The 20,902-nt window shown below is 42.6% G+C and overlaps 1 protein-coding gene across 6 annotated transcripts in view; it reads left to right on the forward strand.

The window, feature by feature from the left end:
* The first annotated feature begins 217 nt into the window (after nt 1-217).
* The window catches only part of ank1b (ankyrin 1, erythrocytic b), a 64,592-nt gene continuing 43,907 nt past the window's right edge, over nt 218-20,902 (forward strand). For all 6 annotated transcript variants that reach the window (XM_028973167.1, XM_028973165.1, XM_028973169.1 and 3 more), the window contains exon 1: nt 218-663. In XM_028973167.1, the coding sequence (XP_028829000.1) occupies nt 538-663 (126 nt within the window). In that variant the 5' untranslated portion in view covers nt 218-537. The remainder of the gene's footprint in view (nt 664-20,902) is intronic.

Here is a 20,902-nt window from a genome sequence, read left to right on the forward strand (position 1 = left end):
ACGCATGTGATCACGCATGCAAGGTTTACTAACCAGGAATAGGAATATCAATAAAAGAACGGAGGGAGAGCTGCTGCAGTCTCCCCACAGTACTGAGGCCAGGGCTGCGTGACTGGTCTCTGCTGAAAGAGAGAGAGAGAGAGAGAGAGAGAGAGAGAGTCAGACGAGGAGAGAAGGAGAGAGAGAGAGAGAGGGGGAGAGAGACAGAGGAGGAAAGGAAACAAAGATAGAGAGACAGAGGACGAGAGAGAGAGAAAAAGAGAGACAGAGGAGCAGAGAAGGAGAGAGAGGAGGAGTGAGAGACAGAGGAGGAGAGAAGGAGAGAGAGGGGGAGGGGATGCTCCTGTGTGGATGAGTAGCAGCATCCCTCTTTTCTCTCGTGTGCACGGTTTGAGCAGGTCGGACTCCGCGGCTCACGCACACACAAACACCAACGCAGGAGCGCATTAGCGCCTCTGTCACACACACGCCGCTGTCGAGTGCCACGGGGACGGGCAGAGACGGTGGCACGGGGACGGGCTCTCCGCTGAGGGCACCATGGCGCAAGCCGCCAAGCAGCTCCGCAAGACCAAGGACCTAGCGGAGGCCGCTGCTCAGGAGCAGAGGGAGAAGGAGGAGGAGAAGCTCAAAAAGAGGAACCGATCGAGGGACCGCAAGCGCAAGGTACCAAGCCGGTGGAGGGGATGAAAGGAGGCGGGTGCCGCTGCTGATTCTCCCCTCCTCCTCCTCCTCCTCTCTTTTGTCTCTTTCCCCTTGCTTTTCACCCATTCTCTTCTTCTGTCTATTTGCTGGTGTGTTAGGGAATGAAGGAATATTAATCACACACACACACACACCATATTGTGCAGTCCACTGATGGTGCACCCAGCTCATGCTTGCTCACAGCCACAGTCTCCATGAAAAGCAGAAGATGGGGTGTGTATTCTTGGGTATGGATTTTAAAGGAACCATCACAGCCCCAGACGGGGTGCAAGGTGGGGTTGCCACCTGCCAGGGGGAGCGGGAGTCATGTGGACCCCGCAGCGGCACGCGAGGGTCCTGACGGAGTAGACGGGCAGCCTGCCTGTACCTTTCCTACTGCGGGTATCAGGTCTTCATCCAAAAAAGCAAAGCAAACATGCACACTAGAAATTGGGCTTCATCGATGGATGCGGGGTGGATCTGTGTTGGTGTGTGTGTGCAAAAGTGTCCCTTTCTCTCCTCCTCCTTGCCATTTTCAGCGCATCGTGAGTTGTATGTGGAGACTCCTGCGCAGGGCTGGGAAGCAGGAATAGGCTGCAGGTAAAACGCCTGCTCCACCTGTTTATTCCCCGCCTCTCGTTCCCGCCATCCGCGCAGTAGCCTTAAGGAGCAGCAGCCATTATCTGCACAGCCAGAATCTTGTTCCATTCCGAGCACGTTCGCCCCGAATGCGCGCTTCCCAGATTGACTTCCCCCTAACAATAACCGATAAATATAGACTGGAACGTGTCAGACTGATGCCAGATCAGTGTTCGCGGACACAGCGGATTTACGGCAAAATGTCGAGCTGCCATTGGATGGGGTGCTCTCCTCTTTCTTGTTTTGGGGATGAAGGGGGTTTAAAGGGAAAGCCTCCATGTTGTGTGCAGCCAGAGACGGGGAGAGGAAGGAAAGGGAAAGACAGACCTCCGATCCATGTGACTGTGTTATCCCTGCTCAGCACCGGTGGAGCGAGTCGACTGCTTCGCTGTCAGGCACGTCAGGAAATCTGGGAGCCGACGGCCAGCCAACACAGGCACACACGGAGCTGCAATCAAGAGCCGGGGAACACGGGCATGGTGTGCATGTGCACACACATTCAGACAATCGCATCTGTTTCATGCTGACATGAAGGACATACATTCTGCATCATTAGGATGAAAAAACCCCCTCAATTATCCAAAACAAAAAAACATTTCCAAGCTTCCAGATTGTACTGCTGATACTCTCATTTGTGCTTTGGTCGCCTCTAGATTAGACTGTTGCAGTGCCCTTCTTTTTTAGTTTATCTGCAATGTCCAAAATTCTCCTGCTTGAGTCCCATAGAGACGTGAAGCCTTGGGAACACATTAGTCCTCATCTCCATGAATTACACTGACTCCATATTCAAAACTGCTCTTTTACTAATCTCTACACGACCTAGCTCCCTCCTATCTGTCTATCTTCCTGACCCTTCATCAGCCAACTGTATCCTCCACAGATGCCAGCCTCCTGTCCATCCCCTCTGCTCCTCTTCACTCTATGGAACACAGAGCTTTCAATGTGGCTGGCCCCAAACTTTGGAATTTCCTTTATTTTAAATTGTCTGCACTATCCCGTGCAAGTCATTGGTGTCTCAAACCAAAGTATGCAGAGAGTTTGCGATTTTCTCTTATGTGTTTTGCTTCTGTGAAGTGAAGGTGAAGTGATTGTCCTTGTGAAACACTGCAGCAGAACACACGGTGCACAACGAAATGTGTCCTGTGCATTTAATGCTTCACCCTTGGTCAGCAGTGGGCAGCAATGACAGTGGGGATGGTGGGGACGGTGCTTTGCTCAGCGGCACCTTGCAGGTTCAGGATTTGAACTGGCAACCTTCCAGTTTCCACGTCCGTTTCCTTACCCTCTTGGAAGTCCACTGCCCCACACCACACATCCACTGCCCCATGACCATCCACTCCTCAGTTTTTTTTACTTTATTCATTTTATTATTGTTTTAATGATTGTGTAACACAGTGGTTTTATTGTGCAGTGTCCTTGGGTACCTTGAAAGGCACTTTAAAAAAAAAAGTGTTGTTATTTTATATAATAAACATTATTAGGCTAATCAGATCAGTTTAATTAATATCTTTGTGCAATTTTGTGTGCAATTTTTCTATAAATATTTAACCACAACTTACCATTGAACCACAGAAAGTTTGCTTCAAGCAATATTAGGTCATTAATAGCAATCTTATGTCTGAGAGTTTGTGTTTAAAAAGGTATGTGGTTAAAACTGTGTGACCCCAGGAAACCAAATACCTTTTTAATGTATTTTGCACAATGTCAAGGCACTTAAGCAGGGCTGTTTCGTGTGCCAGTAAGAAGTCTTATGTGCATATGTGACCATCAATCAATAATGAGTTTTTTGCATTGTCAATTTAGATGCTGAAGAGAACATTACCAAGGTTTCGGCCATCAAAAACATACGCTCCAAAAACAGTGGTGCTTCTTAATTAGTATTACAGTCTTATAAGCTTTAACCTCAGTTGTTATAGGAGATGTACATTTCACATTTGCTAGTGCTGCTACTGACAGCTAGTTAGCATGTCAGATACATCCCATACAAATGAATACAGGTAGCATTAATCCATTGTTGCATGGATTGTAATTATGATTTGCCAATCGTCCCGAATTGTCCGGGACATCCCAAAATATGGGTGATATTTATTTGTCCCTTCAAGGCAAGCTCCAGTCCCAACTTCCATTCACAGCCTCATCTGCCAATAATCAGGGATCTGAAGTTCCAAGCATTGAGCGTGAGACAGACGCATTTCAACAAGTTCACATGCTCACACACCACACATGGTATTTCTCACGATTAGAAATGACTAACGTTTATCACACAGAAATTCCTACAGAAATGTTGTGCTCCAGAACCCGTTTTGTAGGTAAAAGTTGCATTATACACTATAATTTGCACAGTTGACGCAGATTTTCTTCTCAAAATAAAATAATTTTAAATGTAAAATAAGAGGTTGGAAATTTGTCAACATACGTTTTTGCTCTTTTTCTTTTGGCCTGTGAAGGCTGTAATGGCATCTGTAGAGTCATCACTCAAATACCTGCTGGCCAATGAGTCGAAGCCCCGCCCACAGGATTGCGCTAATTGTGCCAGAAGTCCAACCGAATTCTCAGGCAGCATAAACGTAAAACAGGGTGGAGCGACTGAAAAAGCCAGCAGTTAAACTGTAAATGTAAGCGAAAACACATGTTGTCAAAATTCCAGCCTCTTATTGTACATTTCAACTGTGTATTTTTGTTTGATATTAGGAAAAGTTTGTTTTTTTTCAATATTTTTTCACAAATCTGATTTCACAAGATCTGGCAACAGCAACCGTGGACAGTAGCGCCTCACTATGAAACAAGTGTGTGGGTCCTTCAGCCTGTCCCTTAAACCCACCCCCCCCCAAAAATAGCAATATTGTATTTGGGTAAAATGTAACACAACCACCAATGAAAAGGCATTCTTCTACTTGTAACAAAAACTATAATGAAAATTTAATTGACCCCTTAAGTTTTACAACCTGTTAACTGACAACACCTGTTCGAAAAAAGTAGTCGCGATCATATTTCGTTATCACAGGATGACTGGCATATTTTCACATAATAATCATCTCTCTCCAAATATGCTTAATAATTTAATTGTCTGTGCCATATATCAGATCTTTTCTGAGCAATTAATACGAACAACACTAAAAATAAAATTGTTAATGAAACACCCCAATTCTTGTGGCTCATTCAAGCCCTTTGACCTCCTGACCTTGGACAGGATTGGGCAGGATGGGGGCAGGGTGGTGGTGCGGCCGTTTAGTGGAGCGTCACTCTTACCTGTCTTCAAAACTTGAGATCTCTCCGTCTAATTAGTGTCCAGCAAGATCAAGTTGATATATTTAGATATTTATTTTGAGTGAATCTACATTAGCAATGGAATTTATTGTGATGCAAGGCAAGGGGGCACCACATAAAATCTTACCTAAGGCTCCAAGTTTGTTTGGGCAGGCTTATAATGAAAGTTGTAATGAAAGGTTAATACTTAAATTACACAAATGTCTGTTTTGTGTACTACTGAGAACTGTGTACTACTGAGAACTGGAATAATTTAGTGACAGCTTTTAGACCTAAAACTTTTACAGGGTCTGTTGCATATATGGATCTAGTGCTATTTCAAGAAAAGGAGCAAGAACAATGAAATGTGCAGATTTGTAGTATGAAACCTTGTGATTTCCATTATTGTTGGTCAGCTGCACTGCACGCACACGCAAGAACGTTTCCCTCATTTGGGGTTGAGAAAGTTGGCATCCCTAATTGTAATATTCCATTGTAGCTAGATAGCGAACACAGCTAGCTATAATTATTCAGCATGAATAGCCATTTAATTAACCTTAGGCTAATGCTAAAATGTCAAAATATTGGCTGGCCTGAGGTGAGTCGGAACATTTTTGTAACCATGTTTATAGGTTTGACGATGATAGAGTCATAGATTAAATGACCAGCACAAAACCACAAATGTGTCAAAGCTGGCCAGTATGACGAGAGTGAAACCATACCTTAAACTCTCCAAAGTAGCTGCTTCAAGTCTTAGCATGCAGAATCATAAAAAAGTACATAGTAACATAACAAATATTTCCAAATGAATTTTAAAAGCACAATCAGTGACTTTAATGACATTTTTCTGGTGTACGAGTTTAAAGAAATTGAATGTACATTCAATGGAATGTATATTCCATTAAAGGGGCAGTGGTGGCCTAGCGGTTAAGGAAGCGGCCCCGTAACCAGAAGGTTGCCGGTTAGAATCCCGATCCGCCAAGTTGCCACTGAGTTGCCACTGTGCAAAGCACCGCCCCCGCACAATGCTCCCCGGGCGCCTGTCATGGCTGCACACTGCTCACTCAGGGTGATGGGATAAATGCAGAGGACAAATCACTGTGTGCACCGTGTGCTGTGCTGCTGTGTATCACATGTGACAATCACTTCACTTTCTTCTTACATTCGACATGTACATGTCGACATGTACATTCGACATGTACATGTCGACATGTACATTCGAGATGTGAACTAGATACATACCACTGGAGTCAGTGGAGATTTTTATAATTCTTAAGGGGCATGATCACACAAGATTTTCTCCAAGGTAGGCGTATATCTGAATAGCCCTTTTCACAATTCATAAAGCTATTTAAAATACAGGTAAACACAAAATTGCAATTTTAGATTAAACTTTATTGTCATTACACATGTACAAGTACAGGGCAACGAAATGTAGTTTGCAATAGTTAAAGGGCATTATTAACAATGCTTAGTTTGCTAAAACAGTACATGCACCATGAAAGGCCTGCGCATTGTAAGATACTGGTTATGACCCTGTGTTTTAAAGTATGCACAGACAATGCATTACATCCAACCTTTCATTTGTTCTCACATTCTGCTACATCTCCTGCAAAGCCCTGACAGGAGTGTGGCCTAGATTCTTAAAGATCTCTGGGTGTGTGTGTGTATCTCAGAGGAGAAGGCAAGAGGAATAGGGGAGGTCATGCTGATCTGTAAGTACCTGCTCTATATTTACTCATAGCCTTGGACTGCTGCCTTAGTGCAAACACACATTAAACCAAACTGAAACACACTGAAGGAATGTTAAGCCACGAGTTTTGTAGTGTCAGCTCTCAGACTTGGTGTAACAGAGGGAGTCTGCAGTTGGATTTCCCGACATGCAGAAGGCACAGCAGTTTATGTGCACAGGTTGATATAGTCTTAAATGGTGGTATAACAATAAGTATTGAATGATGGCAGATGTTGCCGTTAGCACCACTTGTTGTGCTGTTTAAATGGTTTCCATGACTACAGACAAACTCTGCTACATCACTGTTTCCAGTAATTGTACGTGGGGTCTATGAACATGCACAGTTATTGTACAGGTGGATTATAAAATTCACCAAATGTATTAGTAAATGCTGTGGTTGCATTTATTTTGTGCAAAGCATTCTGTGTTCAGCTGAACTATTCTGTTACTTGGAAGGCAAGAACATCAATGTCTTCAGTGGCACAGGAGGTGGGTTATAAATATAGCATCAGTTGTACCACACGTAACATACTGTTGTCCGTAAATGTTTCAAAAGTTTATATGGTTTAATGTTCAAACCTATTATTCAGCAAACCCACAGGAAAACTACAGTACTGGTGATTGCAGAACTGTTATAATAAATAGATTTTCTTATGAATGCTAATCATTCATATTGAAGGAGAAAAATTGCTTCTGGTGTCGTAAACACAAAAGGCAGGTTGTGCCTAATTAAAGATGTAAATTTGCAGTGTCTGCGTTGTGCTTCGTATGGTGTTGTTTCCATTAATTATGGTATAGTGAGTGTGTTTTTTATGGCTCACCAAGCTATTTGGTTTAGTCTGCAGTTTTGCGTGCCACCAATACGAGGCATTTTTTCTGTGCCCCACTTTCTGAGCAGTGCCGAATGAAAAATCTTATCACATTTACATTCTCACTTAAAAAAAAAAAAAATGCATTTTTAATGCGTCCATTCACACCTTCTGTTCTATCTTCAGTTTTTTTTTTATGTTGGAAGTGCTCATGAAGACCCTGCCACTCCGTCATGCTAAATGAATGAATGATGGGCCCAAGATACCGGTCTAATTAGCCTGGCCACCTCCAACTGGCAGTTCGCTAATAAACAGTGTGCCATCAACAGTAGAGTCCTCTTCTGCTCAAATTCATTAACATATGATTGTGCAATTTCAAACGTTGAATTGAAGCTTCCTGTTTTACTTTAATTGTTTTATTGGTTACAGACAGTGTGTATCTTGCATCATGGGAAAACAAGGTGCCAGAATCCGCAATGCTAGAGACACACATCATGTAATTAGGTCATTTGTTTTAAAAAGTTTACCGAGCTCACCATGAATGTGCTACAATGTGGCCCAAAAACTGCAGCTCAGTTGTGCAATGACATTTATAATGGACAGTTTATATACTCTAATAGAATTAACAGCCGTCATCTTATTCATTATTGTTTGTGGCTGATTTATACAACTTTGCAACAACTGATGTAGCTGAAATACCTCAGAGGTTTGGGTAAATGTGACTAGAAACTGATCTTTTTCCCAGTGTCACCTGATGTCTCCGAGGGCATCATTTTATCTGAAATGAGTCTCTTCTTGAGATTCTGAAGTGTTTCCATCAGCGCTCTCCTTGCTCTTTATATCAGTAGACAACACAACCTTTTTTATTACGTGTGAAGCTGCAGGTAGCCTTTGGCTCCGTCTTCATCTGGATAAACAGCTGGCTCCTCCACAGGGTTTCCACCACGTGTGAATGTCTGTATGTGTACATCTGCATGCCATTTCTGAGCTCAAGGTACAGACTGTGCATGACCTTGTGGGTGTGTAAAGGAGCCGGAAACCTGCTCTAATGCTGGTTGGACATCTTTCATTTTGCCATTTACCTAGTCATAAAATACTTTATTTTACATTTAGGCTGGCGTGGTGTTGTTTTGTCAAGGTTTCCTGTCTTTATGACTTGCATTTATTGCCCGGGTTTGATGATAAATGTGCAGCTAAACTTTGTTTGGACCTCAGGGTCAAGTTGAGCGACTTTCCATGGTGATAATGTGATGACAGACCACCACGAGAACTGAAGTGTTACTGGAGGGGTGTGGAGTTGGTGCATGTGCATATGACATTTATCAGAGATTTAAGAGAAGGGCTATAAATCCGGATGGGAATTGGACCAGACTCATGTTTTTCATCTTGTGTTACAGATTTTAAACATTCTACAGAAGAGAAAAGAACATGCCATTGGACATGCAAAGACACGTAAACATATTAAAAATGTAAAAGTCTATAAACAATTGATCATTCTGAGTTAAAGTTGAAGATGGCAGTCTGGCTTTTTAAGTGCATTACTGATGTAGCCTAAGCAAAAGCACGTTTGTCCTTTAATGTTAGGCTCCATCGGGGTTCTATCACAATTAGCTGATTTGACTATCTATAGAACCTTGAGGGCACATAGGGGTTGGGGAGATTTGTGAGCTTGACCAAGGACACCAAGGACTATGGTTGTGATGCGTTCCTGCCTTTATTAATGCAAGGATGCCTTAAGTATTTTACAACAATGGAATAGTTTTACCTCTTGTATGGAATTGTGTTCCAATGCGTTTTTCAGACAAGGCAATACATTTTTCAGACAAGGCACTCTCTGAGGCCAGTGACTGGTTTGTTTTTTCTGGAATATGAGAGAAAATGTAATAAGTGACTCATAAACTGAATGATGGTGAACAAATTACATCCCAAACAGAAACATGGCAGCATTTTTATTAATTGCAGGTGAAGTTAAACATTGTGATTAAAATCTCAACATTTAGATTCATTAACAAAGAGGCTAGCCATGAGAAATGACCAGTTGAAGAGAACATTCTCAAGTTGAAGAAATATTGGTATTCAATTGCGAAACATAAGTGAAAAATCGAAGATGGTCTTCCACAACACCCCCTTTATATATGCAACAATTTTACTATATGCAGTTCTACTATATATAAATATATATATCGTAGAACTGAGGAGAATAGAGTAAAAAATTCTCTCTCTCTACACACAAAACCTGATGTTACCTGGAAGAAAGAGGCATGGCACAATAGAGGTTAACAGTTTCTAATTTATTGACAGCAGTAAATTATTATTGCAGTTACATGTAAATATTGTACGTAAAAAGGTAGAAATGTTACAGAGAAAACCAAAATTAAGAGAAAGGAGGAAAGATAGACAAAGAGAGAGAAAATGCTAGGAAGACAGAGAAAGAAGGCAAAGACTCAGGAGCTGGCAGGCCCAGTTCCCGATGGAAAAAGAAAATGGAAGTCCCCAAAAACCACAAGTGAACATTCTTTATACATTTGACTCACAGGAAGTTGCTACAGACCAATCAGAATTTGTTGTTTCTGTCGTCACGCCCTCAGAGTCTCCCGTCTGGGGCAGACAAAGAGAGCAGGCGATCTCAAAAACATGGCTGGCGCGTCACACAAGAACAGGAGACCGACCCCCACGGACCATCACCACCAAATGGCCAAAAGTTTGCCTCTCCTCAAGGCAAAGTTGCAGAAGTATCGTGGTCCTGCAGAATGCCCCATCTTACAATATATATTAAGAGGCCTGTGCTGGGACTGATCTAGCGATGGTGGTCATTTTGTTTAAGTATCTCCCAGGGTGTCCATCCATGAGCCAGCTGTCCCCATGAATTACTTGGGAGAAACCCCCGCCATGCAGCCCGAGAAGATGCCTGGCCCTCCATTAGACCTAAGAGAACTTTGGTTTTATGAGCAGAAATCCATCTTCCGCTGGCATTATGTAAGCCGATTAAGTATCCTCAAGGTCTACCGGCCTCTGCTGTCCATTACTCTGCTCCCCTCCTGTCATACATCCGCAATGTGCATCACGCTGCTTCTCTGGCAAATGAGGTGGGGTCTTGCGAGTTGGGGTGCATTCGCATTTGAACGAGGGAAAGACGGATCATTAAACCCAGATGAACTGCTAAACACCCTGCATGGTAAATAGTTACAGGATTAAACTTGCTGTTGTACTTGTGCATTGTTGCGAGCGCTTGTTAGCCTTTGACTAACCTTTAAGGACCACGAAGCCCCCATGGAAAGTGTGACGTAGGAATGTAAAAGGGCTGACCTCAAACTGGTACAATAGTGATTATCCTTTCTGGCCATTCACAACTTGGCTAATGGTAAAAAATTCTCTGCATGCTAACACATGGCACAGTCCATTATCTCTGTGGGTCTGTATTGTGTGTGTGTGTGTGTGTGTGTGTGTGAGAGAGAGAGAGAGAGAGAGAGAGAGAAGGGACCACTAATGGTGTGGAAGGAAGGTTGGAGGGTTGGAGTCATGGCACGTCTCTTCTCTTGTTTTTTTTTTGATCCCCCTCCTTTCATCCACAGTTTAAAATTGAATTAGGAATGCAGTATTTATATGAATGCAACATAGGCTTTCCAGGTCGATGCCTTGGTAGAAGAGGGCGTGCTGAAGCACACAAGACGGGAAGAATGAGAGTGTGGGTACAACAGACAAACTGACACATGTTTCTTCCTTGACTGCTCATCTGCGCTCTGAAAGTCTGGAAAAATGGACAGTGGGAGCCTCTGCAGAAATGGTAGAGTGGTAGTAGCCTAGTGAGTAACACACTATGAACTAGAAGACCCAGGTTCAAACCCCACTGTGTCCCTGAGCAAGACACTTAACCCTGAGTGTCTCCAGGGTGACTGTCCCTGTAACTACTGATTGTAAGTCTCTCTGGATAAGGGCGTCTGATAAATGCTGTTAATGTAAATGTAAATGTAAGTCTATGAAGTGTGCGCACTATAGGTCATGTTTAGGGTGATATGGGCCGTAATATGATAACTTATAACTCAATTAATACTTCATGAATGAGAGGCATCGGATGCAGATCATCACTCAGCAGTTTTGTGGGTTTGTGGGCATCAGAATTTATTGGCACTCTATAAATTTCTCATTTATAAGTATGACCGCGCGCACGTGTGTGTTTTATGTGTTTGTGAGACTGCAGAAATAAGCCCTCCCTGTAACCTTCCATTCCTGGGAAGCTGATTGCTGCGAGTTGCCCTTATTGACTTGTCTCTTCAGGCCTTCGTGCTGTGCATCATGTGTGCTGAGTAAAAAAAAACGCACCGCCAGAGGCATTTCTCAGAAGGGCCACCATAAATCTCCGCACCAGAGCAGCAGCCGCGGTGACGCTGTGAAATAAACTGGTAATTTACAGTCGGTGGCTCCGCCTGTTCAAGCAGTAGAGTTTGGGGTGAAAAATGATGTTCAGCATGCGGGGCCCTGACAGCTGACCTGACCGGTATGACAGAGATGCAATTACATGCTGAGCAGCCGGTGGAATGTGATTGGTCTCCATAAATTCTGCATAGTAAATTCCACTGTCTGCGTGATCTGTGAGTGGGGGAACTGGTGAAAACTGTGATCCCTATTTATGGCGGCGGCCCTAGTTGTTCCACTCGCTCGTATTTACCGTGGTTCATAGAGTGGGTTGGAACATCCCTCTGTTAAACGACAAGAAAGCAAGTCAATAATTGCAGAGGAGAGGAGATAATATGAGTAAATCACATCATCAAAGGCCCTTTTGAAAGTGAGGAGATGGAGGCGATAGGCGATGGAGCTGCAGCACCATCACTGTGGCCTAACACTTCAATGGTGCAGCCAAGATGGCAGCTTGCACTCCATATTTTGTTGCCAGTGGAAAAATACCAGGAACTGGCGCAGGGTAGAGTCTTGGGATGTGACAGTGGGACAGGGCTGATTCTGTATGCTGGTACCGTTATTCCGGAGAGGGCCTTGGTCGGCAATTCATCTCACAAGGTCAGCGTTTCCTCTGCTTCCAAATGACCTTTGGATCCTCTCTGTCTCTCTCTCTCTCTTTCACACACACACACACTGTTACTCACTTGTCTTCACTGTAAGTCCCCTGGATTATATGGAAATATAAGGAGAGAAGCTCATGGCATGGCAAATTCACAAATAGTGCAGTGCAAAAAAAATCTGCACTGATGTATGCGCAGACGCATCACGATGGCTTGCATTTGTCTATTAAAAATGGTCTTAATAATCAATAAACAAGACTGACGGTATTGTCCCTTAACCTTTAATTGTTATTTCCATGTATCATCTCTATCCTATTATGATTCTTGCTAATGTATTTGCTACTACCTTGCATTCGTGGCGAATAACTTTTCTGCATTGCAAAATATTTGAGATGATAAAACATGAAACTGGAAATTATGACCAGGTGCCAAGGTTTTATGTCCAGGAAGATAGTGACTTTTACTAAAGCCCAAAGAAATGTATGCATATCTCTTCTAGTGACTTTTCTTGGTACCACATAATTACGTTGGCCACTGTCTATTTGTGTCTGCAGCGACAGCTAACCAGTCACGAATGGAACACCATGCGAGGTTTAACAAGTCTGTGTAGGATATGCACAATATGTCATTGTCTCCATATTGTATCTTGTGTGAATCTTGTTACAGCTCATATATTGTAATATTAAACACATCTTAGATAATTAAATATGTCTGATGGTTGAAACAGCATGCTTTCATTTTGCTCTGTAGATGGAATGAAAGGCCCTGGCCTTATGACTTGTTGCGCTCTGACCAAGCTGTCCAATTTGCCTCCTGCGGCAGATGCTGATACTGATTGTTTCGCTCTTTGGAGCAGCCGGCATAGCAGCACACGCAGATAATCTTTGATATGGTTCTTCTTGGTCTCAATGTCATTTCACTTCCACTGTCTCTTCTGTCACTGTCAGTAATTCCTCTCTGATACTCGCAAGGAGACACACACACACACACACAGCTGAATCACTATGTCTGTGTAAGCTGTTTTTGTGTTGGCGTGACAGCAGTGCAGCTGCAGGTGGCGTTGGCCCTTGAGGCAAAGGAAGGTGAAAGTCACAAAGTCACAGGCCTCACAAACACACGCACACAGTAATACGTCACAAATAAATATGCATGCGTGCAAAAAAAGCCACTGGGTGGCACAGTGTGGTGAGTGATGCTTTTTCAAAGTGAAAAGATCTCGACTGCAGCACCCTGTTGTAACAAAGGTGCCCTTTGAGCCCAGTGCTTAGTTTTAACACTCCGCTGGTAAATAGTTTAGCCAGATAAAGGACCGTACATGTTAAACTTTATTCTCTGTTTCAATGCCATTGACACTCCCATAATGTGAGTTTGAGCAGTGCCTGTAAGGTGCATGCCACGTCCCATATTTCCGCAGCATCCTTTCCTATACTAGGTGGTAGTAGCCTAGTGGGTAAGACACTCGCCTATGAACCAGAAGACCTGGGTTCAAATCCCACTTACTACCATTGTGTCCCTGAGCAAGACACTTAACCTTAAGTTGCTCCAGGGGGGGACTGTCCCTGTAAATACTGATTGTAAGTCTCTCTGTATACTTCTTGTATGAAAAAGGCTCTGCTATGATAAGCATCCTTTATTTGGTAACCCTACACCTAAATTGTCGATGCAGAGTATAAGTATAGAGTAGAGTATAATTTGGATGTTACTGAACAATCCTCCCAATGATAACAGAAAAGTAAATAAATAAAATACACTGTAACAAATTATTAGGCACAACAGAGTTTTAACATATTTTATAGGTTGGTAAGAACTGAAAATTGTCATTAGTTGATTTTGCATCATTAGGAGGTCATATTTACTAAAACAAAAAGAATTGAGATCAGGGGAGGATGGGGCCATGCCATGAGTTTCTCTCCTTTTATTACTACCATTGTGTCCCTGAGCAGGGCACCCCAAGTCAACCAACCATCCACCACTCCATCCATCTGGACCATCCAGGGTTACACGGCACGCATCCGTGAACAAGACTGTTTGAAAATGACTCTTCATGTATTTCTGGACCCAGGGCATTTCTGCTTGTCTGGACTGGTAAGGGGTGGCTGAATAGAAGGTGCATTTATGCATAGATCCTCCGGAGGATCTACACCTTGACGTTTGCATGACTCAGAAGGCAGCAGCTTCAAATACCTGTTTGCTGCTTTGTAATAATGATGTATTAGTTCGACAGAAACCTTACTCATTGTGCCTTTTATTGCTCTGTACCAATAATGCCCAGCATCAACTGAGCACGATTGCTGGTCTTGGGGCACTGAGTGCAGGCCCCGCCCCTTTCTGATTCTCTGCACCTGGTTTCCCTCCCTAAAGGATCACCAGTGTTCCAGGTCTGGTATTGCAAACTGTCCGTTACCATGTGTCAGCACATGGAGTATGTGGTGTTGTTGAGTGTGTACTGTGTACTTGGTCCTGCCAGCCCACTGCCCAGGGTCACCCACAGTGACAGTGACTTTGACAAGACTTCGCCCACGAGTCTTGTAAGGCGTCAGTGTGACTCCGTTGTCAGGTATGTGTTGGTGAAATGTGGTTGTGTGCGAGTTCACGCTGTGTGTGTGTTCCCCCGGTATGAGTGTAACGTTTTCTTTTCCCATTTCCAATTGCATTTGCCCCAAGTAGACTGTTTTCTGTTCAAGCACCTGTGCCTGGGTCCTCCCTTCTATGGTGTCATGACAAGCATGAACCCGTGCCACAATCTATTTTCAAACTTTGTCAAAGGCATTCAACCATTTCACACTTTTTGGTTGCAGAGTTCCTTTTTCTTTACCAATTTGTTAATAATGCTTAATAATGTGGAACGTACCTCAGAAGTATTTTCCTTTAATTGGGCTCACCTTAATCGTAAGAATAAAATATCAGATAATTTATTTAATAATAATTGGAACGTGCCAGGACAGTTGTAAATTCATCTAAAAGTGGCTGCTGTCCAATGGGGAATGGTAAAAAGGTAACATATACTTCATACTTCACAAATGTGTAATATAATGGAAACATTGGTTGGGACAACTTGTCTGGACTGCTCGAGACCCAGGGAGATCAGAGAGCAGAGAGTTCCATTTAAACAGATGCTGTAGAGAAGCACTGCTGTGTTGTGACCTTACCGCTTTTAGACTCAGTGACAGGACACTGTGCTGTAGATTCATGGCAGCCTTGTTTGCTGTAGTATATGAGGTGTGCTGCTGTAGACAGCTGATTGACGTTTTGGTGGCACCAGATGCTTCGTCTTATAGATGGCTCGGTATGTTTTATTTCAGTGTTATCCTGGGTTGGTTAAGTCCGGCCTTGTGGGTCAGGACCATTTGAGACAATGTCTATGTGAATGCATCAGAGACTGGCATATCAATAATGTATCCATAGAGAAAGCATCACAATATATTTCCGTGTTGATTTATTGTCCCACCTTACTTAAATAAAGCATGTTTAAAATATAATAAAACAGTTCATTTCTGAATATGACTGTGATAAAAGGTTTCTTTTAGACTGATAGACTGATAAGCTTATTGAGTGCTAATAATGGAACAATCCTATTCCTGATGAGACCACAGTTACATTTCATAGTTCAAGCAAACTGTTAAATTAAAACGACATAATTATAATACTTCAGCAGTGAAACAGGATGAAAAAGGAGTAGTACATCCACATTAGTGGAGAGATTGAGTTGCCCAACACGTAGAAAAAGATTTTTGAAATGGTTTTATTCTAGAGCGGTATGTTAATATGTAGATAGTAGAATAAATTATTCATTTAGCCAACCTTTTTGGGAGCCTCTTGTGACTGTTTTCATGCATCGGAACAGGTGTTACATGGCCTGAGGTGATGGCTGACATTAGAGTGTTTTGGCTACAGTTTGTGTGCAGGAACTTGGCTGGCATTGATGAAAAATGCTGATGTTAATGTGTATTCTGTTTCAGTATTATACTATAAGGGATCATCATGTTTGGGTGGCTCCTGCGTGGACATGCAGCATCAGCGCATACATTTGATTTTGAGAAATACAATGCCAGGGCATACCCTTTCAGGATACCAACTTTACAGATGCATCGTATTTGGGGGTCACCCAAATGTCTGGATCTAATTTTTGGCCAAGTGGCAATTGGGAATTAGGCAGACACACCATTTTTCTGTATCTCAGTGGGCACAGTGGGCACATGAAGGTTGGAGACCTCGTGATGTTCTCCGTCTTACCTCGTCCTCGCCTCTTCTTACCTGCTGTGCATCCGCTCCTCCCGTCAGCCAGTCTGACACACACAAACACACACCCCTGTGCAGTGTAAGGAGACACCCACTGAGGCATTAGTAATGACCTGCTGTCAGCGGCATAGACAGGCTGTGTTTTCTGCTAATCTCTCTCTCTCTCTCTCTGCAGTACTGCAGTCCAGATGCACACGTACTGTATACACACACAAACACTTATACAAATCTCCACTGTAGCAACACCCTCATAGTCCATAAAACTGAATTATGTATTGGTCATTCAATTACTCAGTTTTATTTCATGTTTTGTGAAGCTTATAAATGTGTAATTAATGTATTTTGAATTCACACATAAATTGTCAAATCACATACAGGGTAAAAATGGAATTTACTCTTGGAGTGCAATGTCACAACTAACAATACTAATACTAAGATTTATGATTAAAGCTTTGCAAATGTTTTTGTACATATTGGCCGTGGTGGCCTTGTAAGGTAAGAAAGTGGAATCCTGAACTGCCAAGGTACCATTGAGGTGGCAATGAAGAATGCACACTGCTCATTAAGGGTGATGGTTAAATGCAGAGGACACATTTCATTGTATCACCATGTGCTGTGATGCAGCTATTTGTTTTCACTTAATATAAGCTCATTTATGGCTTGCAAATGTTTTATTCTGAATGCATTATTTCATCCACTCCCATCTGGTGAGAAGTTGTTAAAAGCATTCTGCACCTCCATTTTTGTCAGATTCAAGTTGAGCTTTATTGTAATTTTAGCTACATGAATATTAGACAGTACATAGTGAAACGAAACAACGTTTCTCTGAAAACAGGCGCTACATGACAAAGTTGTACATTGACATAAAGTGTGCATGTGAATATAAACAAACCGGGCTACATAAAGTGCAAACATGGGACACAGGCAGTGCAACCAAACACGTACAAGGCAGGCAGCACTAAATCAGTGAAATCAGTGTAATGTAAGGTGAAAAGAAAAAATAATACAAGATACTGCATAAAAATAAAATAAAATAATGTTAACGCAAAAGAGGTAGTGTGTGTCTCAGGCCATGAGTGTTCAGTTGTATGATGGCCTGTGGAAAGAAGCTGTTGCATGTGAGGGGTTGTGTAGGGTCTTTTATAATGCTGGTGACTCTCCAGATGTTGCAACTGCTGTACCCTGCTCTATGGTCTTGCATTTACAGCATTTATGGGGTCCAATGTAGTGCAGTTCCCAAACCCAACAGTGATGCAGCTGGTCAGAATGCTCTCAATGGTCCGTCTATAGAAGGTGGTGAGGATGGTGGGTGGGAGATGGGCTTTCCTCAGCAAGATGCCGCAGGGCTTTCTTGGTTATCGAGTTGGTGTTGAGAGCCCAGGAGAGCTTCTCCTCTAGATGAACACCATGGAACTTGATAGAAAACAACTGTAATGTGGAATATCCCTCTGCTTCCCATTGGAGTCTGTGACGCTTCAGAGGAAAAGTGTAGGCACACCGCAGTGCCGAATCTAGCCTCTCCGGTTCTCACATGCAAATAAGTGGGCGAGTGTGTGTGAATTGACGACAGCCACCAACGAATTGTTTCTCTAATTTCTGAGTCCTGCCGGGAGATGTGGGCCCTGAAACGGACCCCTGCTGGGACCCCAGGACATCACAGAGTTGAGCAGCAGCAGAGCGAATGGCGGCGGTGTGGTGCCAAAGAGATCTGACGTAGACAAACATGTCAGCATGACAATGTTCTAAAAAAGCTGTGCACACAGAGCCAAACCAAAACCAATCAATGTGTGTGGAGTCTTTGCAGGCTGCATTTTATGCTATAAATTTGGAAACACTTTATCAACTGCATGTGTGTCATGAATGTGTATCATCTCCACAGCCTTCAGCTTTTGCTAATATTGGCTTTTGTTAAAAGGCTGGTGCTCATCGTCTTTCTGATGTATGTGTATGTTTATGTGTGTGCACACTGTCCATGCTTGTCCTTGTGATTTCATGGCCTGACTCTGGACAGGAGTTTCGTGTGTCAAAGTCATCATTCCAAGATTCCCGATTGTTTGCAGCTGAGTTGTGGTTATAAATGGTTGCCTGTTGTTTCTTATCCTTGTCGGATCATTGATTGTCTACATGTCCTTGAAAGCCATGTCATGTATTAAATGCATTTACATCCATCCTTCCTCCTGCCTTGTTCCACTATGCCATTGTGACAGTAATATATGTTGTAGTATCTGCACAACAAGTATTTATGTATTATAACATTGCTGAGAAATTATCAGATTGGTGATCAGATAGATCAATTGTGTGACAATGTGACACTTCTAAAGTGCAATGTGCGTGTTTGCAACCCAATATTTCTGTAATTGTGTCTCATCTCTGCAGAATCCATCCGATTGGACTTCTGACAGTGTATGTTTGCTTATCAGTCACTCACTGTCACTGTAGAGCAGAATGCTGTCCGTAGCCATCCCTGTTTGTGTCCCTAGAAGTTACCAAGCCATGCCTAATAGAAAAAGAAATTCTTTTTTTTCAATTGTGCTTTGATTTAGTTGCTTAGATTCAGCAAAATATGCTCCAATGTATTCAATGTACATTAGAGCTGTTTTATCTATTAAAGCTTTTTTTCTTGGTGTAATTTACATTTACATTTACTGCATTTATCAGCATTTATATATGATTTGGGGATGTATTTGCATGTATTTTAGTATGTTACTGCAGCATTTGCAGAACCCAGTCAAACAGGACCTCGGGCCACCCTGCTTGATACAACGAAGTTGTGGTGAAACTGTCACTCTGTCAGTAGCAACACTCTTTAACCTTTAAATGATCTCAACGTTGCCCAGCCAAGGCCCCTGCGTGATGACATTTGCTGTATAATGCAATCATGTCACCAGAGCAGGGGATGAACCAAGACTGTCTGGACCGGCAGAGTTAAATGGGTACCTTCGGGCTGTTAGTTTACACGTGCTCAGTTGCAAATCTTTGCATCTCCGCATCTGGAAAATAGTCTGGTGTTGTTTTTTTTTGATCACCCAAAAGCTTGCTTGTATATGTGAGTGGCTGCATCAGTGGTTCTTTACATAACATTATACATACCTTCACAATGGGGAGTTGAGGTTCAGTCCCTCACTCAGAGATAAGACACATAGTTGTTGTAAGGTGGGTATGAACCAGCCACCTTGAGGTCATCAGGTTCATATTCAAATTTGCTAATCACTAAGCTGTTACCACCACATATGCCTATTCTGACCAGATAAAGTCTGAAAGAAATGATGATATTCAGCGACTGGATTATTGGAGTATTTTTCTGAATGCTGGTGACAAATGCATCATATTCAAAAGCCTAGTTTGCATGGATAAACATCTGGTTTGTGTAGGCCTCTGGTAAAGGTAAACTTTGCTGAGCAACATGAAACTCATTGATTTTTCTCTGAATTCTGTGCTGGAAAAAGATAAACAGAACAACACAAAGACACTTTCTGATGTCAAATACAGAAACTGAAGAACAGACCAAATGCTTTAACGTTCATATTAAAACTCCTTAGAAATGTTGTGTGATGTGTGACATGAAAGGTTTTCCTTGCGACCTCATGTAAGAGATAAAGGTCTTTAGCACACTGATGACTCAATAGCATATTCATAGCAACATGTTCATTTCACAGGTCCAAAACACTGCAGGACAGAGAAATGCATTTGTCCCTTTGATCCCTTTTCCCAATTTTCCAAAATGTTTTTGATCAAGTGATGCAATGCCCCAGAATTCAGAACACAGATGGTGAATTTTTCATAATTTCCTTTTTTAAAAACGTCCCTCTCAAAAAAAAAAGCAGCTTCATTTTTGGCCATGCCTGGAGAGGTGTGTGCAAATAGACCGAGACCACATGTATTTTATTATTTATTCATTTGTTTTACCTTGTGATGTGCATTATCAAAAAGGTATTGAAACACTCATCTCAATATCTTTTTGGAGTCATATTTGGGGGAATGTGTCACGTCCATGCGGGCATGACGAGGCAGGTGAACGGAGAGCAGGACGAAAAGTGACGAGGAATGAAGGACGCTATCACCTGACATCACGAAACAGGGGTTTAATGGTGAAATCACAGGACAGGGGAGACATCCGAGACGTTGACACTGGTGAACACGGAACATAACATTAAAGACCTGACGGCGAACAGAAACTAACAGGGCAGCTTTATACAATCAACACAGGTGAGAACGATTAGGGAACATTACACATGAAACTCCGGTCCAGATCCCGGACCGAAGTAACCCCATTTCGGACCGGATCGTGACAGAATGTTTACGGAATAGCTTTAACAGAGAAAAGACATGTAGATGCAGAAAATTGCTGTAGTTTGGGGTCACAAAGCTGTTGCATTTTTTTTTCTGAAAACTGAGTGGTCTCTAAGAATTTCCTCTCCTTCAAATATAAATATATTCTTAGCTTTTATTCTCTTCCCAGCTACCTGACTTCCGCATGCCCTTGAACTAGATTGTGTTGATGGACGATCACAGAGCGCTGTGTACACCAGAAGCTTCTCCAG

Source organism: Denticeps clupeoides, chromosome 3, assembly GCF_900700375.1.
Source record: "Denticeps clupeoides chromosome 3, fDenClu1.1, whole genome shotgun sequence".
NCBI lineage: Eukaryota > Metazoa > Chordata > Actinopteri > Clupeiformes > Denticipitidae > Denticeps > Denticeps clupeoides.